The following is a 27,829-nucleotide window of genomic DNA, read 5'->3' as shown; positions in this document are numbered from 1 at the left end:
CAAGTAATTTGGTTATTCCAAAAACTAATGTCCCTGCTATGAGGAGTCCTTAATATCATTGCACATGAGATTTCACTTAATTAAAACTTAACACAGAATGCAATTTATAAGAGTAATGTATTGAAAAACGGCACTTTTTTTTTTTTTAGCCATTAAAGTACAGGTATTAAGTCAGAAATACTATTTTAGTAGACTAAAATAATTTTGTTTATACTTAAAGATTTTCAGAGAGACAAATATTTCAACTTAGCTTCAAACATATTTAGATAAACACAAGGCAGGCAAAAATGCATTCAATAGTGTTTTGGAAGACAAGTCTGGATTTATCTTCTACTCTTCTTTACTTGGCTCTCAGTCATTGGAGGGCTGACCCGTATGCTACATGACCCTAGCCCTCTGGCTTCTCACTGGATTTGGCCAATAGAAGACAGGAGATGGGAGTGTGGGAGGAGAGGCTATCCCCTGGATCCCTCAATGCTGGGACACAGTTTGCTAGGGACTACCTTTGCCTAACAAAGCACACACACACACACACACACACACACACACACACACACACAACACAAACATCCAGTTATAAAATAAAAGTCATGGGGATCTAATGTACAGCAATGGTAACTGTGAAGGTAGATCTTTTTTTTTTTTTTTAAATATTTTATTTATTTATTTATCAGAGAGAGACACAGCGAGAGAGGGAACACAAGCAGGAGGAGTGGGAGAGGGAGAAGCAGGCTTCCCGCAGAGCAGGGAGCCCGATGCGGGGCTCGATCCCAGGACCCTGGGATCATGACCTGAGCCGAAGGCAGATGCTAGATCTTAAAAGTTCTCATCACGCACACACAAAATTTGTAACTATGTGGTGATGGATGTTAACTAGACTTAGTGTGGTGATCATTTCACAATTTATACAAATATTGACTCGTTATGTTGTATATCTGAAATTAATACAATGTTATATGTCAGTTATATCTCAAGCATACACACACAACACACACACACAACACACACAAACACACACAGCTCCCTTTGAGCACCCCTCGGCCACACAGTTGTTACTGCTCTAGCATAACCAATCCTTCCTCTGAGCCAAAAGTCTGCATTTCATTCACTCGAATTCATTTTTGCCTGTTTCCTATTTGTTTAAATGTATCTCAATTGTTTCTATCCAATTTTCCCAAGTTACATTTGACTCATTCTAGAATGAAGTTAATTCTTTGCCTGATAGTATGGAATTAGACTTAATGAATATTTCTTTTTTTTTCCAATAGAATTTTCACACTCTCAAAAAATTACTTAAATATTTGACATCTTTTCCCATTGTAATTAAAATGTTAGAAACCAAGCACATTCCGTAGAGCTGTTTAGAACAGGAGTCTGGGCTAAGGTATCAGTGAAGTTAATAGGCATTTTGCACATATTTCTGGTTATGCTCCCCTCCCACGCATTTAAAAAAATATACTAAGTTTCCCCCAAATGTGCTAATCTGTATTATTTTACACTTGTAGACTTCTGTTTCAATCCCTTATCAAGGTCATTCTCCCCAGTTTTATTTTTTCAAGACACATACTGGCTTTAAGAAATTGATGGTAGATACCATGCTATAATTTTGGAGCTTTTGTTCTTCCGGCACCTGCTACCCATGAACTTAAACACTCCGCATCCTCTTTATCATGTCTGTAACTCTTGTTCCTATCCAAAGGGCACAAGAAAAGATCGGAGCCTGAGTGTTATGGCTTAGCAGATGAAATAAATTGGAGCCCAGGGAAATGAGCTCCTCAACTACTACTTGGTCAAATCAGAAAGAAAATTAGTCTAGATGCTAATGATGATGTGTGCTCAGCATGCCATGTGGCACATGATCAACCCTCACTGAGATGAGAGAAAAGCAGGAGCTATTAACAATTTTAAAGCCATATTGGGGAAACTGCAACCCAGAAAGTTAGCTACACGACTGGTAATTAAAAACTCTGCTAAGTCATTTGTTCTTCCATGTTAGTGTTTAAATCATTATTGAACCTAAGAAAATACATATTTTTATCTTCATGTAATTATATAAAATATTTCTTAAGATTCTCCAAATTGGCACATCTTTCTCTTAGCTTGTTTTCTTTCTCTTCCTATTTAACAAGCACTCAGGAAAGAAATTTTCACTAGTTGTTTCCTTTCAACACTGTATTCATGCTACATTTGGATGTTAGGTTTGCTGCTCTTTATACAGACAGGAAAGATGCGATGCACCCTAACCCACAATTAATGTCAAGGTAAGTCCCATTTTCTCTTTGCCTCTCTCATCTTTTTGCCTCCTATCCCAATGGTAAAACACCAGCACCAACAGAAACAATAGTCACTGAGCCACGCACTTGGATTGTGCTAAGTGTTTCTATTTTTCTTCACTCCTTTTCAAATTTTTCCTTCCAAAGAAATCTTATCCCAGCGACCAATACTCAAAACAGAGAAAAGCCCACGTTTCTTCGGGCTGTTTTGACAGTAGCTGCTTTATCTCATTTTATTCTCCAATGATGCAGTATGTTATTTACTATTATCATCTTTATTTTAACTGAGCTTTGGAGAGCTTTAATAACTTGCTCAAGGCCACACAGCAGTAAGATGGTGGAGTCAAAATTGCATTTATTCAATCAACACATATTTTTTTGCATGCCTCCTGTGTGCTAGATAGGACTCCTGGCACTTGGCATACATCACTGAATAAACAAGCAGACTTCCCAGTCCCTGGTGGAGCTTATCCTCTATCCTAGTGGAGCTGAATGCAAGTCTGTCTAATTCTAAGACGGTGTGGACTTAATAAGATACTATCTTGGCTCTCTTTGGGTTCTTTGGTTTTCTCTTTCATTCAATCACTTTCCTGACATGGACAAAAGAGGTATAACTCAGCTTTCTTATAGAATATTTTATCAGCTTACACTTATATATTGCAAAATTAACATCTATCTGCCCCCATGCTGCCAAAAAATTGCCAGCAACTGCTACCTTTGCTGTGGTGCTTTGAAATCCACAAAGCCCATTTATGTATATTCTCTTGTTTATTTCTCTTAACTATTTCACAAACTATAACCAGCTCTCGAATTATGATCCTGTCTTGTGGTTTGTAAAGGGCAAAGTTATTAATGGGGGTGTGCATCTCAGTCTACTGTCTGAGGCATGCAAAATGTGTTTGTTTATTTTCTTTAAGTTAATTTGATTTACCACTGAGTTTCATATCCTGCTCAGCTAATGGGAAATTCAACCTCAGTCACTGCTGGGGCGCCCATTCCCAAAATCTTTCCAAGAAAACTTAATATTACATTGATTTGATCCCTTTGGTTCCCGGATCATGCTTGGAGAATGGGAAATCATTGATCATTGCTGAATGTGGGAAATAGCTCTGTCCTCTCCTGTGGTCTTACCACCAACATGGAGATTGCCAGGTAGAAAGGTATGGGCCCCCAAGATTTTGTAAGTCTTGGATCTCTGCTTCCACCAAGGTCACCTGAAATTTCTCTTCTCTTTTTTCCTCAGTGGCATTTTCTTTCTTCTTACCCTCCAGGATACATGGAACTAGCTCCTTAAGGGCTTGAATTTTGCAAACAAACCTAGGAAGAAAGGGCTCTTACAGGCAACTCCTCTTGACAACCATCATAAACTCTCTTGAGGCAGAGAAGCTTAGAGTTGAAGAACTGCTTGAGGATATTTACTGGAGAGAATTTTACAAATTAATACTTCAACAGTTCTTTTGAGATATGGCTTGCAATTAGGGACTGTTTACTATTATGAGCCAGAGACTGTGAGAAGCACATTAAGAGTCTAATATCATTCAATACTCCCCATATCCTAATATGGTTAGGCCAATTACTGCCCCATTCTGCAGGTGTGGAAAATGAGGCTCATAAAGTTGATGTGACTTTTCCTGCACAGCCAGTGAGTGGCAGTCAAGATGCTGTGCAGGTTTGAGCTCAGAACTACTTCCCTTTACATCTCCTTCCATCCCACTTACCTTTCCTGACAATGCCATTTCTCTAATCACTGAGGAGCTAATAGGAGTTGCCCACCACCTTTCGCTGCTTATATTATTAAAGGAACTTTCCAACTAAATGTTCTTGGCTTCTTTTCAGGTGCTGATCAAGGCAGTTTGTGGTGTTTGTGTGGTGTTTTACTTCTTCTTTAAGTCTGGACAGCTCTGTCCCTGGTCAAGTTTCTCTGTCAGGCTCTGTGTTTCCTGTATTGAAGGCGTGGGAAGACATTTCCCTATGGATACCTACTAAAAATCTACATTAAGAAGACCCACTCCTAGATATTTGGGTTCAGTGAGTCCAGGGAGGGCTCTGGGGGTTCATCTTTAGCAAAAATTCAGGTAATTCTGGTGAAGGTAGTCCACTGCACCATCCTAGAGCACCGCTGCTCTAGCCTATCTTTTCTCTACTTTATCATTAATATTTATTCAAGTCAATGTTTGGTTACCAGGAACACAAACTCTCTAAATTCAATTATAAAGGGAGTTTACTGAAAAGGAGGGCTAGGTGACATTATGAAAAAGAATAGAGCAAGTCTACTTGAAAATCAGATAATCGTCAAAGAGCTATTCTATTTTGCTTGCTGTCTCTACAGCTCCAAGGGTCCTTGTCTCCTCCATTCATTGGAGTTGTATGAGGGTACGTCTGCTCCATCTCATCTGCAGACAAGCTTTGTCCCGCTTGCCCATGGCCTTAACTTGAGAAGCCTGAACTGAGTCCTATATTCGACATATCACTGCATTACACTCAGTAATTACAATCTCTATATTGCTTAGTTCGAATACCAAACAAGAATCTGACTAGCTCAGCTTAACTATCCATGGATCAGGTGGCCACCCTGGTGTCATAGTTGGAGGTTATGTAGGCAAGTGGAGGGGTATACGGTCCTGTGTTGCAAATGTGCCGATGTGCGCCTACCACTGAATCAGAGTTACAAGCATGAGGGAAGGTTCTTAAAAAGATGGCTGAGGGTGGGGGTGAAATCAGAACCATGACTCTTACAATATCACTGTCAGAGAAGTCTTCTTAAGACTTTACTTTTGGGGCATCTGGGTGGCTCAGTTGTTTAAGTTTTGACTCTTGATTTTGGCTCAGTTCATGATCTCAGGGTCCTGAGATGAAGCCCCACATTGGGCTCTGTGCTCAGCGGGGAGTCTGCTTGAGGATTCTCTTTTTCCCTCTCCCTTTGCCACTCACCCTGCTCTATCTCTAGGAAATAAATACATAAATCTTAAAAAAAAAAAAAAAAAAGACTTTACTCTTTATCTTGCCAGTTCTCAGCTCAACTGCTTCCAGTTCTAACTGCTCCCTAATAAACATGGGGTTGAGTCAGAACAGTTCTTCTCAATATTCAAGGCCATCTGTGACCTGGCTCTCCTGTGTCTATCTGCAGTCATCCTCCTATAGGAACCTTCTTCAGCAGGTAGGTCTCTACTCCTTCTACTCCTCCAACATGCCATGCTTAAACTAGGATTTTCCATTTTCTCTGTTTGCTTACTTTTCCTTTAAAGTCCCATTAAGCCTATGAAAACTTACAAGATTGCTCATCAGTCTCGACCATTCAAACATTTCCTATGTCACCTATTCTGATCTTCATTACATTTGGTCTTGTGCCACCCTATGTTTCAGATCTCTCATCTTATTTCTCCAGAGTTCTCTGAAGGCAAGAATTAGGTCACAGACTGAAGGCTAGAATTAAGTTATAGACAGTTATCTTCTCAAGAGCCTAAAAGAGAATCACACAATGTAACAAGGCCACCAAGAAAGTAAGACAAAGAGCTGGGGGAAAATGATTTCCTGTTGGCATAAATATCCTTTGAACTTAAATATTATAGTTCAATCTCACTTTTATTTTTCAGTCAATCCATCTAAAAGATTGGTCCATCTGATATATGATTTCCTTCCATTTTACTGCTTTCTCTTTTCTTTTTTTTTTTCATTTTATTTATTCATTTGAGACACAGAGATACAGAGAGAGAGAGAGCACTGAGCAGGGGGACAGGCAGGGGGAGAGGGCGAAGCAGACTCCCCGCTGAGCCAGGAGCCTGATGTGGGCCTCGATCCCAGGACCCTGGGATCATGACCAAGCCAAAGGCAGATGCTTAACCATCTGAGCCACCCAGGTGCCCCCTTTTGTTTTTTAATTAAACACTTATTTATTTATTTTTGAGAGAGAGAGCGCGAGCGAGCAGGGGGAGGAGAAAAGGGAGAGGGAGAAAGAGAATCTCAAGCAGACTCCATACCAAGTGTGGAGTCCAACGTGGGGCTTGATCCCACGACCCTAAGATCATGACCCAAGCTGAAACCAAGAGTCCAATGTCCAACTGACTGTGCCACCCAGGCACTCCACTGTTTTTTCTTTTCTATCCCAAGTTATTTTCATTCAGCTTGTTAAGTTAAACTCAATAACCACTGATAATTACATGGGGCCTGTGCTGGTAAAATTTCAACAAAAGTTAGACTTTAGTTTAGATGTCATTGTTAAAAAGAATTTTAAATGAAAGGAGACAAGGTACCATGGCAACATACATACACAGTCTAATTAGTTTTAAAAGAAATTACCTCATAGCCAAGTAAATGTCCATTGCTTAACTTCCAAGGAATGGTATTCCATGACACTTCAATTTCTGAGGAAGATAGGCTATTTGCAGACACTTGAGATGGAGCTATTGTAGGTTCTGTTTGGCAACAGAAAGTGAAATACAATTATTATTTTGGTAGTTAATTTAAAATTCTATTGAAGCTCTTATTTTCAAAAAAGCATTTTAACATATTTGAAAATCTAATAAAATAGTTTATCAAAACATTTGAAAACATAAACTATGTCTTGATCTATTTCCATGCCTTAGGAGTAGATGGGCTTTTCCTTGCTAAACAGCTACAGAAAGCTCTTCTTTCCTCTGCTGCACTTTTTTCTTAGTATCTTTTCTTCCCTTCTTTCCCTCTGTTCTCTCCACCAGGTCCTTATTTCTCTCCTCTTCATCCCACATCTCCTGCTTGGGCACTCCAATGCCCATAAATGCTGCCTATTTATTTGTTTGTTTGTTTAATTTTATCTTGCTAAACCAAGTCATGCTCTACAGACTTCATTTATTCAATAAGCATTTAGTTAGTGCCTTCTGTATCCAAGGCCCATAAGGGGGGCACACTTCAATGAGATGGAGCAACTTCCAGCAGTTTACTGTTTTGAAGGAGTAGACAGACATGCACAGAACTTATTACACAACAAATATCCCTTTGTAATAAACAACTCTTAGCTTGAGGGGCTGACAGTGATTCTCCTCTCTCAGGGGCACAGCTCTGAGCAGGGACTTCCCCTCTTCCAATATCCATTTCTGCATTAAATGATCCCTCTTCTGGGCCGTGCTGATTGATAGTGAGGCAGAGTCTTGGGCCAAGGAAGGGCCTATTAGATTTTCTCTCCTGAGAATTCAAAACTTGGTTTGGATAGATGAGGAGTACTTGAAGCCAGTCAATCCAGTCCTGGCACCCTAGAGAGGCAGATGGTTTCTGAGGTCCCAGAGCTTTTCTTATTAATGATCTTTATGAGGTATGCTGTTTAAATCTTCCTTTGATTCAGTAAGTCCTAGTATATTTCCAACAAATCCTTCACTTTTTCATAGATAAGTCGAATCTCTTTCTGATGTTTGGAACAGAAAGACCTTTACTTAACTCGTCAGTGGTGGCAAGAATAGTTAATAGGAGGAGGAAAGTGCAGGGGGAGAGAGGGTAAAAGCCTGTGGTTGTCTCTCTCTCCAACCTCCAGCCCTCCCAGTCCCAGATGCACAGGGTAGGTGGTGTCTGAAAACTCCCTGGTTAACTGCCATCCTTCCTCAGACCCCTGCCCTTGTAATGAAAATCCTTGGCTAATCCTGGAAATGGGGTCTGGCTATGAATATAAAGGCTCTTTTTTTGCTAAGGTTTTTACGCCAGTTTGTTTTTCTCTCAGAACTCCGTAGAAAAGAAGAGGATAAGAACAGTGTCTGGGGTAATAAAAAATTGAGTTGTCTTATTATTTTAGACATGACAACTGTGGACGACTTTCTGAAATTTACTACAAGGTCTCAGGGTAGAGAAGACACTGTGAAATCACATTTCATGAGTTCAGAATGGTTAAGAGCCAAGGCTTTGGGTTAAAATACTGGCTTGGTAAGTCTGTATGGAGTTTGGCAATGTCTTTCATTAAACTTCCATTTTCTTATGTATAAATGGGCCATAATAATAGTACCCACATGTAATTTCTCCTTAGAAAATCCAAATGAGGTAAAGTCTGGCGATGGTAAGCATTCAATACATGTTAGCTCTTGTCATTCTTATTAAGTAGAACCCCATATGATAGCCAATATTCAGCTGCCTTTGTCCTATAAAATGGCCATTTCATATGATTCTCCTAGTAATCATATTTTCTAAAGAGATACCATAGTTGGGGCAGGTGTGAAAGAAAGGCAGAGAGATGGCATGGGTCCACAGTGGAGTACGTATGACTGCATGCTGGCTGGAACTGGTATGTCACGTCTTTAAGCTACACCTGACACACCTCTCCATGTCATCCTTCTGGCCCTTCTCTCCATCCTGCTAACGTTCTAGTCTCAGGTCATAGGAAACACGATAAGAATTGAGATTAGGGCATTTCCAAGAGAATAGCTTAATCTTATCCCCAAAAGAAGAAGGCTGTGCTATGCCCTGCTTCACAAGCTGGAACTCAGAATGTACTCCTCATCCACAGATTGTAACCAAGAGTTACATCCTCTGGTTAGCGACTGAGTCTTGTACTTCCAGTCGGCATAGTTGATGTTTATTACCTGGACTGTGAATCTGTGACTTCAGTCATCCTAAGAAATTTATCTGAAGTCACAAAGCATTTCCAGATCAGTTTTGGAAACATTAGTGGCTTATTAGGTTGGAACAGATACACAATCCACATGGTCTCTATACCTTCTTCGGCAGAGAACACTGTTGTCACCGGGCTAAAGGGTCCTTCACCTTTGTTATTATATACACCCACTTTAACTTCATACAGTGAAAATGGCATGATGCTTTCATTCCTAAAGACATATCTTGGGGTATCAGGAGATGTGACCACTGTCTGGATCCAGTTGGTAACTCCAAGAGGGCGGAAGGCAACAACATAACCAAAACCTTCACCGTTCTGTAGTTCTTCGGGAACTGGCTACAAAGGAAGGACATATTAAATCACCCTTACACATGAGGGCAAGGCAAAAATAAATAGAGCTCTAATCCTTAGTGTTTTGCAAAACCCATCAAATAATAATCAACATAGTATTAAGAGGTTATATTAAAAAAGGAGAAAAACAGTCAGTGGCAAGTCAGCTGCTTTTAAAGAGACATATGCCACTCTTTCATAGTGATCCAGATAACTAACTGAAATTTTCTAAAGTTATTCAGATTTTTTGAGCATCCTGTAGCCCCTATCTGAGTTATATATCGTAAGATATACTTTTAGTTGAATATACCTCATCTCTTGAGTCAAATAAAAATCATCTAATCCTTAATGTTGACTTTATGGAAAGAAATTACCCATTGATCTGATGATTAAGTACAAAGGAGTAAAACTATAAAAAAAAGAAAGTAAAAACAACGTATTAAGGTCAAAGCTGTATTTAGATCATGTCAAAAATTCCTACTGACACTCCATCATGATCTCTTAACTTTCTATTTTTCCAACAACATCTTCAAATAACACAGCCAATTCTCATGCTTTCTGACTTTAAATGTGTTAATTACAATTTTTTCTAATTACAACATAAAGCAAGAGCTGAGAGCATGGCCAGGAAGCAAGCACCTGCTGGAATCAGTGGGTGTGCATCATCAGCGGGGTTACAGCTGCGTGGAAAGCCGTGAGGACAGCTTGAGAGCAAACAGCCAGGACCTGACTCTCACCCCTATGTTTACCAGCCAAATGACCCTGAGCAAATTATTTAATATTCTCTATGCCTTAGTGTTTTCATCTATAAAATGTTGCAAGAGTGAAATGGAAACAAAAACAAAAACAATAACAAGCAAAACAAGCAAAAACAGAAAAAGAGTGCTAGAAAAAATGATTAGCAGAGAGTGAGCTCCTAGCACTACTACCACCTCCAGTAACACTAGCAGCACCGCCCAGGAGGCCATGATGGGAAGAGCAAAGCCCGCAGCGGGAGGGTGCTGCCGAGACACTTACATCCCAAGTTATCACCAGCTCAGACCGGCTTCCACCTCCTCCACTGACTTCTGAAGGAGGCACTTCTGGAACTGTGTAGGTCAGACAGACAGAGATAAAACCCTATTTGCATTTGGTAACATTTATCTGAAAGAAGATTCAATGTTGCTTATTTCTAATATTTGAAGTAATTTGATCATTGGCACATTATACACGTGTGTGTGTGTGTGTCTATCTGGATTACGTGAAACATGCATGCTATATATATATACATATATATCTTTGATGAGCTCATCAAATAATTTATATTTGCATGAAATTACCATAGATTCACAATATCTCAAACAATAAGAAAAAATGACTCTGTATAGAGGTCAATACAACAAGGGAAAGTGATTCACTGGGGATGATGGGAAATGAATCCAGCACGAATATTTCACTTGTGACTCTTCCACAGTAGAGATGTAACTGCTGTCAACATTGGCTTTACCTAAAAAAATGATCGAGACTCAATTCCTCAAATCTTGTTATGAGGTATTCTTTATAAACCTCACATGGGCATCAGATTCCTTGCTTATACTGAGAACTTTATGCTCAGTCATTTCTATGACACAACTAGAATAGAAGTCTTTGTTCCCAGCTGTATCCACCATATCTAGGAAGTGCTGAGCACACAGTAGACACTCCATAAATATGTGCTGTATGAATAAATAAATGGACTACAAAGATTGGCATGGTTCCCCTATTTCTCACAATTCCTGCCATAAATATCACGTGCATTGTCCTGAATAAGAAAGCATCATTAAAATTACTGAAATGTATTCCATGACTTCTATTTTGGCTCAGTTCTTAAAGTGACATACTAGCTATACTTCAAACATCATTTTAATTAATATTAATTAATCTTACAGATTCCGAAAAGGAAAGCCTATAGATCTCTCTGATGCCTCAGTAATGTGACATTATGTACACTTCCTAAGTTTCAGTTTCAATGTTAGGATATTTTTAGAATTGTAAGAACAGTCTTGAAGGTAATATCAATAGTTGCCTGAAACATAAAATTTTAACAATGATTCTCTCTTAATCTAATAGTTGAGGGGTCAAAATATTCCTAATCATCAGTCGCTTGAGCTCATTCATGGAGCTTGGTGGTGAAATGAGATTTCCTAGCAGCAGAACTCCCAAATGTCATTATCCTACCAATTTGTCAATGCTTGTTATAAATGAAAACAGCATTTCCCCTGTTAACAGGGTGACTATGTCAGATAGTAATTATAACCTTAAGTGACAAAAACATATTCACTCAACATGCACTAATGAACGCTGATGATGGACTGAACTTCTGGAAATGTCGCATTACATCAGAATCACTTACACGAGTGTCTTTTGACAAATGCCATATGGCCAGTTCTGCCATTAGGTAGGTCAGAAAATTGCAACAATGGATTATTGAGGTTAATCCCCTGTTGGCCTGGAGACCAAGGCCGAGAGAAATGAAAGTACACACCCAGGGAAACCTACTAACCCATTTTACTCAGAAAACAGAAACACTAACCTGCCTCTTCAGTTCTTACTTTTTCTGAGGGTAAACTGGGTTCTCCACCTCCGATTTTGTTACTGGCTACAACCCGAAATTCGTATTCCACCCATGGATTTAACTCGACTACAGTAGCTGTGTGTGTTTTCCCATCAATGACCTCAGGCACTAAAAAGGAATATATCAGAGAAGTAACAGTCTGCAGGTCTTAGCACTGACTTAAAATCCATTTATATGTACCGATGGCATTTGACTCTCCCCCTTTACCTGTTGTGGCAGTCTGCCAACCCACGGAGAAAGGTGTCCTCGCCTGGACAGAATAGGATATAACTGGGCTATGGTTATCTGTACCTTCTTTCCAAGAGAGTTGGGCTGTGGTATCTGTAATTTCATCCACCTTCACATTTTCTGGTGGTCCAGGTGAACCTAAGGAAGGCAAAAATGCAAACAGTGGGCAGCAATTCCATAAATATCATCTTCTACCCAAGTGAAGAATGTCACATGATTACTGTAATACTGACAACTGATCCTAATTTCAAAAAAACTTAGGGAAAAAGGGCATTTCCCTAGCAACAAAACGACTACATTTTCTTTTTGACATTTCTGCTGTTAGATATTCAATCTGGATGAGAGTCAGTAATTTCAAAATCATAGTATTTTAGGGTTGCAAATGATGCCCACTTTTTGAGGATTTCTGCACCCTTCCAAATACAACATCGTTTAGTTTTGGCATGATGCCTTTTCCTTTAATCTACCGGTACAACTCTGTAGTTCCCAGTTTGCTTTCTAGAACTGTTTTAGTCTATCACACACTCTGGTCATTTTTCAGCTCAGTAGCAAATCAGTACCTTGGACAGTGACTCAGATTGGCAAATTCTCTCAGGCATTCTGGATGATCCTGGTTTTTTGGAAGTTATCATACACACACTATCACTATTCTCTTTCATATTAAACACTATCGCTGCATTAATGACATGCTCAAAAACACATCAGCTTGGCAGCAGCTGTGAAATACTTATTACAGTGAGAGCTATTCGAAGGGCAGAGTTGAGATATTTATTTTGTTGAATCAGCTCCCATTTTTATCATCATAGTCTCTGGTCTGTTTGGAGGGGGGGATCAAATCAATAATATAACTCACATGCTCATATGCGGCCTGATGGTTTTTCTTCCAGTAAGGAATGATCAGTGAAGATGTAAGATTATTAAAAAACAAAAAACAAAACAAAACAAAAAACCACTGAGGCATTAATGTCTACCTCTTACGATGAGGTCGGCAGCAGATGAAACACTGTCCACCCCTGTCTGCACCATACACACATATTTTCCACTGTGTTTCAGCTGAATGTTTCTGATCATTAAATCGCCAGATGAACTCTGTTGGAAAAAACAGGTAATGAGAACACTGTCATTTTGAAAAAGGAAGAATATTGAAGGCTTGTAGCCAACACCATTGGGATGAAACCCATATTTAGAGAGACCAAGGAGGTTGGCGACTGTAGATTGCTACAGTGGAATGTATGGAAATAAAAACAAGTTAAAAACCATACGTGGTTGCACACATAGATTGCTGTAGCTAAATGAACGACAAGCTTTCCCCTGGGCATTTATGGCTTCAAAAATAAATAAGGGCAGAGCTTATGGTCTCAGAGTCTATTTACTTCCACTAGGGTGACACTTCTTTTTATATCCACTGCTCAGCACTGGCTCAACTCTTCTCTCTGGTACCAACCTGTACGCAATTATCTGCCTGAGAAGAGGAGGGAAGCATTTAGGTATCTGGTGGGAGATAAATATACAGGACAAGAGGATTACCATGGTTGAAACACTTTTCTGAACACATTGGTGCTTAAAAAGTCTAAAGCTGTTTAATTCTTTCACTGCAGAATTTAGGAACAGTCAGTATGAACCCCTCAATAAGAAGAAATTACAACACTTTAAACCCTAAAAATAACAGCTGTCCATAAAGACAATTGCTGGCATCCTCTAGCATCAATTAATGGAGCAAATGTATTTCTAAAAGCTCAACTTCAAATGGTCCACATTTTAAAAGAATATAAAATCATGTTCATAAAATTATTTACTGCAGGCCAGTTCCATGCATTAGTAAAAATATGGATGAAAATAAAATGATTTGGAAAGCAAAGCTCTTTGAAAATGATCACTGACTGAAACATCTCTAAATGCTACACAAGAGGAAGCAACAGTGTTTATCTTATTAATTAAAAGGATAGTTTTATTCTTGGGTTTTCCTAGTATTTTTTGAAAGATGGATTCTACTATCCGGCTTTTAGGTAATTTCCTAAGATCTCCTACAGGGTAATTCCTTAAATATTGCTTCCTAGGCTTTGGATTCTGAATGGGCTATATATTCTCTGTTGGTCAGATTGTGTGGCTTTTGCCTGAATGTCTTGAGTACTGGGAGAAAGCAGATGGGAGGTGATTGATGGCTGTAATTAAATGATAATCCAAAAACTGTTAAGTTTGCACATTTTACTTTCATCAAGTTGAACTTTTTTCTTTCCGTCCCTCTCTTTTCTCCTCAGGGTTATTTAGGAATTTATCCCCAGGACAAAACTTTCAATGCTTGCTGACCTTTAGAAACTCTTCCGGTTTTATGAGTTCCATATACTCACAGGAGGTTGATTATCATTTCTATAGAAATCTCTTATTTTCAGGGAAGTAAGAACTGTTACTATTAAATTCCATCAAGGCATTGGGTGAGTTATTATTCTTCCCTAGGTTTATTTGCTTATTTTGAAAGCAGTTCGGTAAAAGAAAATTGGAACTGGACTTTCTTTATGTCCTTAGACACATAAATACATCTTTTAGGCACATTGGCTGGTTATGTTTGTTGAAAGAATAAGGAAGAGACAGATACTGGATGTGTTCTTTCTTTTCACTTATGGTATGGGTGGGTGAAGAGCGGAAAAAACTTAGCTCGTATCAAAACCAAACCACCTTCCTGAAGAAATGTAGTTAGGCTCACCATCAGGAGAAATATAATTTTTAATTATCTATCTACAATGTAGAGTGGAAGAAAGAAGCAATTAAGTAAGACATGTAGACAGTAGGAACCATTGATTTTTTTTCAGCACTAACATGAAGTTGAGTAGATTAATACATAAATGGAAAATAAAATTTAGCAAAATTTAGAAAGGATGCTCTTTAATTTCTGTCTCTTTCAATAAAACATATTTGTATTGTTCCTCTTCAAATGCTTCTTCTTTCTTACTGTATCTATTCTTTTAATGGATCAGTATACAGAGTTAAGATTCACCTTAACAAAAGTTCATTGAGTGCCTGCCATGTTAGGTTCACTCCAGGATACAGAAGTATCTAATATATGGTCTCTGCCCTCTAGAATTTACGTAAGTAAACCCAAGTCAGGGTAACAGATATATACATGTGAAGCAACTTATTTTTTATAAGTTTAGAAAGCTTATTTAATGAAGGTTAAATAAATTTGCATAGCACAGACCATTTGTAGATAACTTCAGAATAAATGAGACAATTTCAAGTCCTGCTGAGGATGTGGAGCAACTGGAACTTGTTATACTAACAGGAGTATAGATTAGTAGGACCATTCTGGAAAACTACTTGGAAGTATCCACTAAGGCAGGACATATGCATAATCTATGAGCCAGCAATTCCACTCCTAATTATACACCCTACAGAGATGTATGTATATGCTCACCAAAGACATTTACAAGAGTATTTGTAGAAGCGCTACCCATAATAGCTAAAAAAGAGAAACAAGCTAATCACCGTCACAACGAAGTAGATGAATTACTGGAACACTCATTTAAGGAAATATTATTAGACCATGCAAATGAACTAACAGTAACTATAGGTCAACATGGCTGCCTCAAATTCAAAGACATAAACTGGATAGCAAAGAGCACATTACAGTAATCTATTGTATCACAAGCATGGATTATAGTTGCCTTTCAAAGGATGGGTAGTACTATGATGAAGCACCATGAGGACTTCTGGGATAAAGGTCATGTTGTTTCCTGATTTCGGTGCTGGATACTTGAGTGTGTTCAATTTGTAAATATTCATTGAGTCATACACTTATGATCTGTGCATCTTTTGGGTAGAATATAATGGTTCTTAAAATGCAGTTATTATTACATACAGCTATCTGTTTAAATGTTCCACATTAAATAGGACCACAAGCTAGTATTATAATCAAATAACATGATTATAATTCTAAACTCCAAATTCTTTCACATGAATGAAACATTTACTACTAATAATTTAAGTAATTATGCTATTAATTAGAATATCCTATTTCTTATCAAGATGTAACTGAATATTTCAGACATTAAAAAAAAAGATAAAAAAGGAAAGGAATTCCCAAGGAAAGTTTCACTTATATCAAACCAGTTCCCGTCCCCATCAATTTTTCATTGTTAACGGTTACAGTATAGTTAATTGCTGATTAACTGTGATAAAGGCGAGAGAAGAGGTGTATCAGAAAAACACAAGTAAAATTAGTATACTATAACTCAATAAAGCTGAAAAAATTTGTCAAAATGTAGTAAAGCAGTAATCAATAGATTATTTCTCAACAGGTTTATCAATAAAATTGCATCCATTATTTATATTTAATTCAAATAAAACATTTTTAGGAACACTATTAATTCTTTGAATAACAAATAGGTTGTAATTTTTTATCTATTAATTCAATTTGTTAGTATTTCTTTGTATTGTTTTCCTAAACTCTCTTCCTCCCCCCCCCGCCCCCTTCCTTCAAATACAGGGGATCAGAACTGGGCAGAAGTAGAGTCAAAGCATTTTTTTTTTGACATCTCTCATCCCTATTTACCTTAAACTCTCCCTCTCAAAGGACAACAGTGCAATTTCCAGTCTTTCCCTTTTCAATGCTGCTGATCAGAGATTTACTCAGAAATGGAGCTTTTAGTAGTGGGACAGGCCTATTCTGATGGCTTACACAGGAGTTTAAGAAGCAGGAGACATTTCCCTAAGCTACATGAATTTCAGATCTTTCTGAAATGCCCTATCTTTTAAAAAATAAGATAATTCATTCAAAACTATCTATTAAGCATCCACCTGTACTTTAGTCTCTTGGGATACAATGGTGAAAAAAACAACAGTCCATATGTTCATAGAGTTTACAGTTGAAAGACAGTCATTAATCAGACGACTACAATAAATCAATGTAAAATTATAATGTAATAATGCAAGCTTAAAGTACATAGAGGAATCTATGATTTTCTGGAGTTTTGGTGAATTGATAGTTGAGCTGAGATTTGAAACATGAACACAAGCTATCTAAAAAAAGAGCGTTATAAAAATGGTTTATATTAGGGCACTTAAACATACAAAGACCCTAAGGCAGGTGAGAACATAGTCTATTTGGGAGTATGAGGGGAGAGAGGATATCAAGCGTATAGTTAATCCACAAATTGCTCATTTGTCCCCAGAAAACTTAAACTTCATTGCAGATCATTTCAGGTTCATATTTATACCTTGACGACAATAAAATTTTGAGTTTTTTCTACTTAAAAAATTTTTAAAGCTTCACTAGATTTACTTGATCATCCAATTATTTGTTCATCTAATCATATAGATGTCTCCTAGAAAAAAATTCCATTTCCAGAACATGTTACAGGTATAAACAGTAAATGGATTTATAAGCCAAATCATCTTTGAAATAAATGCTAAGGGAAAATTCAGTGTGCATGTAATGAAATAGAAGAGCTTATTAACTTTTTCCCTATATTTTCTTAGATGATGATGCTAATGGAATTTCTGATGTAATTTAAAAACCGCTCTGCCCTGAAAAAAAAAACAAAAACAACTAAACAGTACATGATGTGATAACCCATGCCAGGTGAAAATAAATAAGCAGATAGATCATTAATAATTATAGGTAGGCTGAAAGTACACTGTGCTATCTACCATATGCTAAAAATCAAGGGATAAAATAAACCTTAGAACTCAGGAAACCTCTTGAACGGTGCAAATGTAGCATAAACTTGCAGTATAACAAATTATCAGCAAAAACGAATTCCCTAGTAAGCACTCTCAATGTAAATGCTGCTGCTAGGCTGCCAAGAAGCGTAATTTTCCAGTTTAAGGGGGGGAAAAAGCCTTTGATGGCTATTTGGAAGGTGAGGTTGAATAGGTGGTCCTCCTCCTTTTCGTCACTTCACACAGCCTGTTATTGCATAGATTCCAATATTAATCATTCATCCCATTGCTGGGTTGCCTTCCAAATCCTGACACGGCATGTAAATCATACGTAGGTGCCTTGAAAACAGTCAAACCTGCTGGTACCTTCTGGAACCTGGGTGATGTTTTCCTCCGTGAAGGTCCCTGAAGGAATTGCTGGTAGACATGTATTTCTGACCAACCAAATTAAAACTTGCCCCCCACCAACCCAAAACAGCTGCAGCAAGGTCACTATCCATTACAAATGCACACTGCTCATATAAGGAATAGAAATAATTAGCAGCCACGGAAACATGGGAAACAGGTCCTAATACTAAACAGTCATAGTTTTGTTGACTGACTAACAGCTTCATCTGAAATTGTCCAAAGCTTGCTTGTCTGAACGGGTGATATTTAAAGGCAGGTAATATGGAGTCTGTTAATATCAAAATTTGCTCAATATTCTTTGATACCAATAAACTGGAATAATTGCTCCATTACTGGATTGAGAGTCCCAGCTTGATCCATCAGAACTATTTTTGGAAGAGTGACACATAAAAAATGATAAAAAACTCAGTCAAAGGCACCTCAGGCATATTTCAGGTTGTGTCCAATACCCGTTTGCTGTAAAGGGATCAGCTTTTCTATTGCAACATCAAGTTCATTATTAACAACATGGGACATTTTTTTTTCTGGGTGGTGGTGTGTTGATGGAGTATCTAACTAAGCATTTGTAGCATCAGGATACCTTGTCTTTGTTCTCACAGTAATTTTAACTCAGTGTTTTCTAGTGACTTCATTCACTAGAGTTATACCTCCACAGTTGTGTTTTGCCGTATCTTAGTACAAAGGCTCTTTACTTATTTTTTTCTTAAAATTATAAACTTTCTTAGACTTCTATTTATCTGGAAATTGATATGGAAAATGTACGTCTTCATCTTAAATGGAAAACCGCTGACCAAAATAATAGTTACCTGCCAAAATGAAAACAATGAGTAGAAAACAGTGCAAAGGAACACTGTCCAAAATAATGTAAATGGACATTAGCTGGACAAGTTCAAAGTCTCTGAGACTGAGACCTTTGCTCTCTTAGTTAAAAGGGGAGATTAGCTACTATTAGAGAATCATTAGTGACAAACCGAACATCATACTGAACCATTCTCCTTGATTTAACCTAAATGATTGAAACAAAATTAAAAATAGAATAGATCTCTCATTCTACCTTATTTAGTATTGCCTATGGGTATGTGGTCTGTGCTTTGCAAAACATGGGGCTACCCAGTTCACTACACCCAGCAGTTCTCAGTGTTGGCTGGACAATAAATTCATATGACGAATCTTAAAAAAAATACCGGAAATGCCTAGGCCACATCCCAGAACAATTAAATCAGAATGGACTAGGAAATGGAGACCCTCTACCTGATTCTAATGAGTAGTCAGGGTCAACAACTGTGATACCTCCTGAGATAGTCCATTCTTCATCTTTACTTCTTTTATAAATGAAAGGCTCTAAATAATCACTCACATCTTTTCCTAATTCTAAAATTCTGCAACTAGTAACTGCATAAGAAAATCATTAAGTTAGGCTGTTTACTGATGGGCTCATAAGCTGAGAAGAGCAATCCTATACATATTTTAATCATACAGTACAGGTGAGAAAGCCAGTATTTGACACAGGTACTGCAGGTCAATCACAAGGCACATTTCCGTGTAATTAGACTGCCTTGGTATGTTCACCATAATTAAAAAACAAAAAACAAAACCCAACAGACACTGAGATAATTCAACATGCTGATAAATTTCTATAGATTCATATAGAAACTTACTGTTAGTCAACATGAATTACTCTAGGATTTCTCTGGATTTACGGGAAAATTCTGACACAGAATGAAAGTATTTCAAGTCATGAGAGACTATCCTGAGTAACAATTTAACTCATGGATCAGATCTCTCTCTCTCTTTTTAAATCCTTATATTACAAGCTTAAAATTTAGTAAGAGATTTGTCCCTTATAGAATGAAAAGACTAGTATATAAGAATAGGAATCCACTCATACACAGGAATAAAAAGTCATTGTTTCAGGGAAACTTGACCAAGCTGTGCCAAATGTCTTATGTTTACTTGTAGTTCCAATTACTATTGCTATGTAATAAATTACCCAAAAGTTAGTGGCTCAAAATAACAACGATCCTTTATTCTACTCTGAATTGTGTGATTTGAGCAGAGATCAGTGTGGAAAGTTCATCTCTGTTATAAATCTCATCAGGTGGGGTGGCTGACAGGGGACTGGAAAGCCCATTTACATGACTGGCAAGTTGAGGTGGGCTGCTGGCTGGGAATTCAGCCATACCTGTGGGCTGGGGACTTTAGTTCCTCTTGAGGTAGACCTCTCCACAGTGTGCTTGGGCTTCCTCATATTATGGTGGCTGGATTCCAAGAGAAATTGTGCTGATGGAACAAGATAGAAATGCATGCATTTTTACGAACTAGCCTTAGCAATCACATAGCATCACTCCTGCTGTTTTTTATTGCTCAAGGCAGTCATAAAGGACTAGGTTTCAAGGTGGGAGGCATAGATTTCACCACTCAGTGAGGAGGAGTGTCAAAGCCATTTTGAAAGAAGAGCATGTTGAATAGGGATGTTGTTATAGCTATCTTTGCAAACACGGTTGGCTACACTCCTCCAGAAATCTCTGTACCTACAATACTGCCTCTTTTTTGGGCAGCTGACCTATATGCATTATATATAAAATGGTTCCTTCAAACTCTGCCTTTTCCTTGGGTTCCTCCCATCAGGAGATCTGAGGGAAAGAGAACAGTGAGTTTGGGGTATTTGTTCACTAAAATTTATTCTTGCAAGGTTGTTTTGAGTGGCTATATACCCAGGACCCAAAATAGGTTAAAAACAACAACAACAACAACAACAACAACAACCCTTGCCTGGACACCCTTCCTTTCATGTCAGTAGCCTCTGTGAGTCAGAAAAAGGACTCCTAAGCAGTCAGAGAGAATAAAATTATACCTTCTTCCAGAAGAAGCGCTCTGAAAGAAATCTCTCTGTGTTTATTACAATAGCAGACCAAAGTATTCCATCAGTTTTCCTGATACTTCAGAAGTGTAGGTTTTCATCTCAAAGTCTTACTGAAGAAGATTAAGAAAAAAGACTAGGTTTAATGTCAGATATGACTATTGTTAGACTATTTTTTCTGGTAAAGAGTATGATCTAAAATTTTAGAGTCAGTATAAGAAAAACTGTAAAAAATCAGAGTGTTTACTGTAATTAAAAAAAATACCTAAAATTTCTGATTTTTGTCTAAAAATTTAAACTGCCCCAAAGGAACCATTTATTCTTTACTTTCTTATTTAGGTTCAGATCAATTAAATGGTATAATTAAATATTATGTCTTACAAAACAGAATGATTTTCTTTCTGAAATTGACATAAAATCTAAGCCAACATGAACAATTACAACTCAATAATAAAAAGGCAAATTACCCAATTAAAAATGGACCAGTCACCCTGACTTCTGGTTTTCAGGCAGTGTATGAGCAGCTTAACATTACAGTCTGTTTTAAAAGCAAGGAAAAAGTTGACTGAAAAATCAACAACTCATCTTAGATCTGGCACAAAATGAGATGATAGAGAAAATCACTGCCTCCCAAACTGGAAAAAAACAACAGGTAAATACAGAGAATCCTAATTTACTGGAGTAGAAACCTACGAATGAGCAGAAACTTGCTCAGGAGCCAGTAGTGGGGGTAGAGAAACCTGAGCTGTAATTGATGAATTGCTGGAGGGTCAGTGTGGACAAGCCTGAGAGCTATAACTCCAGGGAACCCAATCGCAGGGGGTTCCCCACATTTCTGTGAGTTGTTCCTCCAGCAGCTCTTCCAGGTCCTCACAGTGAATACTGGAGAAAAATCCCCCCGTGTCTCTGGCAGGGGAAGAGAACAGGAACCATTTACTATGTTGAAATAAGCCAAAGCATTCTGTTCTTAACAAGGCTTGCTTTCAGGAGAAACTATTTTACCAGAGCCTAACCTGCTGGGGTTTTTATCAGAGACAAATACCTCTTCTGGGGGGATAGAAATACCCAAATCCAGCTCCCTCTCGCCTTCAACATGGGGAACAGAAACAGACAACTTCAAGCCCTCTGGACATCTCATCAAATGGGGGAGGGGAAGAAACCCGGGTGAAGTTCACAGTCCAGGAGAACAGGCTCACCAAAAGAATGAAACCTAATCAGGATTATGGAATGCTTTCCCTCCCCCCACACCTTACACTACATTAGTAGTGGCCAATTTACTGCTGTTCTTTTCTACTAGTGCACCATCTGCCTTTCAACAAAAAATGACAAGGCACATCAAAAGGCAAAAAAAAAACACAGTTTGAAGAGACATAATAAGCATCAGAATAGGCACCAAGTATGGCAGGAATGTTGGAATTGTCAGACCAAGAATTCAAAAGAACTACAATTAATATGCTAAGGGATTTAATGGAAAAAGCAAGCAATATGCAAAATAGATGGACAATGAAAACAGAGAAAGGGAAATTCTAAGAAACAATAAAAAAGAGAATGCTAGAGATAAAAAACACTGTGACAGAAATGAAAAACGGTTTTGATGGGATCATTAATAGACTAGACATGGTTGAGAACACAATCTCTGAGCTTGAGGATATGAAAATCAAAGATTCTAATACTGAAAGTAAAGGAGAAAAAGGCTGAAAAAAATAGTAGAATATTCCAGAACTGTAGGATAACTACAAAAGGCATAATGTACACTTAATGGGGATATCAGAAGGAAAAAAGAAGAGAAAGGGAAAAGAAGTCATATTTGAAGCAAAAATGACTTAGAATTTCCCCAAATTAATGTTAGATACCAAAGCACAGATCCAATAGCTCACAGATAATCAAGCAGGATAAATGCCATAAAAAGTACACGTAGGCATATTCAAGCCTCAAAAGAAATCAAAGAGAATCTTGAAAGAAGCCCAAGAAAAAAAACACTTTACCTATAGAGGAAGGAAATTAAGAGTTACATCCAATATCTCCTCAGAAACGAAGCAAGCAAGAAAACATATGGAATGAAATATTTAGTGTTGAGAGAAGAAACCCACCAACGTAGAATTCAGTACCCTGAAAAGTAAAAGGAAAAATATACACTTTCTCAGGCAATAAAAAATATTAAGGAAATGTGTTGCTGGTAACCTGCCTTACAAGACATGTTAAAAGAAGTCCTGCATAGGGAAGGAAAATGATAGAGGTCAGAAACTTAGATTTTCATGAAGAAAGGAAGAGCATCAGAGAATAAATAAGTAAATGTGAAAAAGAAACTTTTATTCTGCTTATTCTTAATAGACCAACAGTTAACAGTTTGTTCGAAATACTGTCATCAAAGCGAATTTGATTTTATATATACATTTAGATATATGTATACATGAAATGAAAGACAGAAATGATAGAAGGGATAGGAGGAAAGAATTAGGAATATTTTGTTATTATAAGGTACCTGCACTACCAGTGAAGCTGTACACAGTTATTTGAAAGTTGAACTGGATTGGTTGTAAATACATATTGCACTCTAGGATAGCTACTTAAAAAATAGTGTAATTGGATATACTAAGAAGGGAGAGAGAGTGGAGTCATATAAAATGCTCAATTAAAACAACAAAAGGCAGAGAAAATGTGGAAGGTAAAAACAGAAACAAAGAACAAGGGCAACAAACAGAAAGCAGAAGAAATATGATAGATATTAATCCAACTATATTAATAATCTCTTTAAATGTCAATGGTCTAAATATACCAAGTAAAAGATGGAGATTGTCAGAGTGAATTAAAAAACAAGAACCAACTTAATCTTGTCTACAAGAAACCCACTTAAATATAAAGACACATATAGATTCAAAGTAAATGGGTGGAAAAAAAAATATACCATGCTAACACTAATAATAAAAAGAGTGGGAGTAGCTATATATATAAATTTTTTTAAGATTTATTTATTTGAGAGAGAGAGAGAGAAAGAACATGAGTGGGGGAAGGAGCAGAGGGAAATGAGGAGAGGGAATCCTCAAGCAGACTCCCCACTGAGTGGGATCCCAGGACCCCAAGATCATGACCTGAGCTGAAATCAAGAGTTGGCTGCTTAACTGACTGAGCTGCCTAGGCACCGTGGGAGCAGCTATATTAATTTCAAACAGAGTTGACTTTAAAATAAGAAAAGTTACCAAAGACAAAGAAAGGTATTACCTAATGATAAAGTGGCCAATATTCCAAGACATAACAACGATTAATGTATATATACCTAACAACAAGGAACCAGAATACATAGAGGAAAAAACAGAGAAAATTTTAAGGAGAAATAGATTAATCTGCTATTATAGCTGAGGAACTTAAAACCCATCTATCAAAATGGACAGATCCAGTAAGTATAAATACAGTAAGAACATAGTTGAACTGAACAGCACTATCAATCAACTGGATACAATTGATATCTATAGACTCCGTCATTCAACAACAGCAGATTATACATTCTATTCAAGCTCACATAAAACATTTACCAAGAAAGACCACACTATGGGCCATAAAATACACTTTAACGAATCTGAAGGGAAAGATATCCTACAATGTCTGCTCTCAGACCACAATGGAATTAAACTAGAAATTGGTAACAGAAAGACAGATGAAGATAGCTGGAAAATTCCCAAATACTTGATATTAAACAGCATACTTCTAAATAACACATAGGTCAAAGAAAACATCTCACGAGAAACTTAGAAATATTTTGAACTAAATATAAATGAAAATACAATTTATCAAAATTTGTGGGATATAGAGACAACAATGCTTAGAGGGAAATTTCCAGCACTGAATGCATGTATTAGAAAGGAAGAAAAATATAAAATCAAAATCTAAGTTTCCATCTTAAGGAACTATTTAAAAAAGAGAGACAAATCAAAAGTAAGCAGATGAAATGAGATAATAAGATTAGAAATCAATGAAATTTGAAACAGGAAATCAATAGAGAAAAATCAATGAAACCAGAAACTGATTTTTTGAAAAGATCAATAAAATTGATCAACCTCTGGTCACGCTAATTAAGAAAAGAAAGAGAAAACACAAATTACAAAATGAAAGAAGAGGTACCACTATGGATTCTCTAACATTAAAGGGCTAGCAAAGGGATACCACGAATAATTCTGTGTCCACCAATATGATTACCTAGGTGAAATGGGCCAAATCTCTGAAAGTCATATTCTGCCAAAACACATATAAGAAGAACTATACTATTAAAGAAATTTAATTAATAATTAATAACTCTCCCAAACAGAAAGTAAAAGACCCAGATGGGTTCACTGGCAAATTCTACCAAACATTTAAGGAAGAAATTATACCAATAAAAGCTAAGGGAGGGCGCCTGGGTGGCTCAGTCATTAAGCGTCTGCCTTCGGCTCCGGTCATGATCCCAGGGTCCTGGGATCGAGCCCCACAGCGGGCTCTCTGCTCAGCGGGAAGCCTGCTTCTCCCTCTCCCACTCCCCCTGCTTGTGTTCCCTCTTGCTGTCTCTCTCTCTGTCGAATAAATAAATAAAATATTAAAAAAAAAAAGCTAAGGGAGTATGTCCCAACTCATTTCGTGAGGCCAGCATTACCCTAATTAATACTGAAATCAGATGAAGACATTGCAAGAAAAGAAAACTATAGACTAGTATCTCTCTTGAACATAGACATAAAAATCTACAACAAAGTATTAGCAAATCAATTACAATAATGTATAAAAATGTATACAACACAACCAAGTGGGGTTTATCCCAGTTATGTAGGGCTGGTTCAATACTTGAAAATCATTTAATGTAATCCATTATATGAAAAATCTAATAAAGAAAAATCTTTGGAAAAATGTCTATTCATGTCTTCTGCCCATTTTTAATTGGGTTATTCACTTTTTGGGTGTTGAGTTTTATAAGTTCTTTATATATTTTGGAATCTAAGCTTTTATTGGATATGTCATTTGCAAATATCTTCTCCCATCCCATAAGTTGCCTCTTAATTTTGCTGACTTTTTTCCTTCGCTGTGCAAAAGTTTTTTATTAGAGAACAAACTGATGGTTACCAGAAGGGAGGATGATGGAGGGATGGGTTAGATAGGTGACAGGGATTAAGGAGGGCACTTGTGATGAGAACTGGATGATGTATGGAAGTGTTGAATCACTATATTGTACACCTGAAACTAATATTACACTGTATGTTAACTAACTGGAATTTAAATAAAAACTTAAAAAAAAAAAAAAAAAAAGAAGGACCATAACATCACTTTTGCCATATTCAACTGGTGACACAAACCAGCTCTGGTACAGCAGGGAAAAAAAAAAAGAAAAAAAATCACATGATCATATCAATAGATGCAGAAAAAGCATTTGACAAGAAAAAGAAAGAAAGAAAGAAAGAAAGAAGGAAAGAAAGAAAGAAAGAAAGGCCTATTCATGATGAGAACTCTCAGCAAACAAAGAATGGGGGAAATTCCTCAACTTGATAGAAAACATCTACAAAATAACTACAATTAACATCATAATTAATGGTCAGAAACTTAAAGATTTCCTGCTAACATCAAGAACAAGGCAAGGATGTTCCTTTTCATCACTATTCTTAACACTACTAGAAATCCTAGTAATTCAATAAGACCAAAAAAAAAAAAAAAAAAAAGAGGAAATAAAGGGTATACAGATTGGGAAGAAAGAGATAAAACCATCTTTTTTCTCAGATGATATTATTATCTATTTAGAAAATCTGAAAGAATCAACAAAACAAAATGCCTGGAAGTAATAAGCAATTACAGCAATGTTGTAGGATACAAGGTTAATATAGAAAAGTCAACTTCTCCCCTATATAACAGTAATGAACAAGTTAATTTGAAATTAAAACACATTACTATTTGTACAGCATTCAAAAAATGAAATATTTAGATATAAATCTAACAAAATACATATAAGAACTGTATGAGGAAAACTATAAAACTCTGATGAAAGACATCAAAAAAGAACTAAATAAATGGATAGATAGTCTATGTTCATGGATAGGAACATTCAATATTGTGAATGTCAGTTTTTCCCTGCTTGATGTATAGAATAAATGCAATCCCAATAAAAAAATCCCAGCAAATTAGTGTATGGATATTGACAAAGTGAATCTAAAGTTTACATGAAGAGGCAGAAGACCCAGAATAGCCAATTCAATATTGAAGAATTAAATTGGAGGATTGACACTACCCAACTCAAGACTTACTAACAGTAGGGGTGGATTCAAGAGTGGAATCCCAGTATGCACTAAGGTAACAACTGATGCCCCTTCCCCAGGGAAAAAAGTCATCTCCTAAGTGGAGTGATGCAATTTTATTGGAAGTTGTGGGGAAACAAGGTGAAATTCCCAGCAAAATCTTCCCAAAGTCTTCTTTAAATATCTGAATCTCCCCCAAAGTTTTACTCCCCATGACACATCCCCCAATTTTTTTATAACACACTCTCCAAAGAACAGTCATTTCAAAGTCTTCTCCATATCCCTCCTCAAATTCCCACAGCTTGTATATCCAGGAAAATCTATGAAAACTCTTAGGAAAATTTATGAAATTCAATCCAGGAAAATTTATGAAAACTCTTAGGAAAAGAAGAATATTGTTTTTTTGACTATGTGAACATGAAAACTTTTATGAATGATAATAAACAAAGTTAGCAGAAAAGTGACATACTGAAAGAAGATATTCCCAGTGAATTAAACTAAGATATAATCAATAGCTTGAATACATAAGGACATATTGTAAATCTGTAAAACAAAGTTCTGAATTCCAACAGGAGAAATGAATAAAGGATACAGATTTGCAATTTATGGAAGAAGTCTATGTCATACCATAAGACAGGAAATGACCAGTACATACTCTGAGTTTATGTCTAT

General features: G+C 37.0%; 1 protein-coding gene across 1 annotated transcript in view; it reads right to left on the bottom strand.

The window, feature by feature from the left end:
* Positions 1-27,829, bottom strand: part of CNTN3 (contactin 3) — a 331,480-nt gene that overhangs the window by 24,460 nt on the left and 279,191 nt on the right. Inside the window, exons 14-19 of the mRNA XM_078075960.1 lie at positions 12,964-13,081; positions 11,972-12,130; positions 11,723-11,872; positions 10,189-10,259; positions 8,943-9,177; positions 6,570-6,685 (exon numbers count right to left, since the gene is read on the bottom strand). Of these exons, the coding sequence (XP_077932086.1) occupies positions 6,570-6,685; positions 8,943-9,177; positions 10,189-10,259; positions 11,723-11,872; positions 11,972-12,130; positions 12,964-13,081 (849 nt within the window). The remainder of the gene's footprint in view (positions 1-6,569; positions 6,686-8,942; positions 9,178-10,188; positions 10,260-11,722; positions 11,873-11,971; positions 12,131-12,963; positions 13,082-27,829) is intronic.

This window comes from Halichoerus grypus, chromosome 1 (assembly GCF_964656455.1).
Source record: "Halichoerus grypus chromosome 1, mHalGry1.hap1.1, whole genome shotgun sequence".
In the NCBI taxonomy this organism is placed as follows: Eukaryota; Metazoa; Chordata; class Mammalia; order Carnivora; family Phocidae; genus Halichoerus; species Halichoerus grypus.
This window is presented reverse-complemented; position numbering and strand designations above follow the sequence as displayed.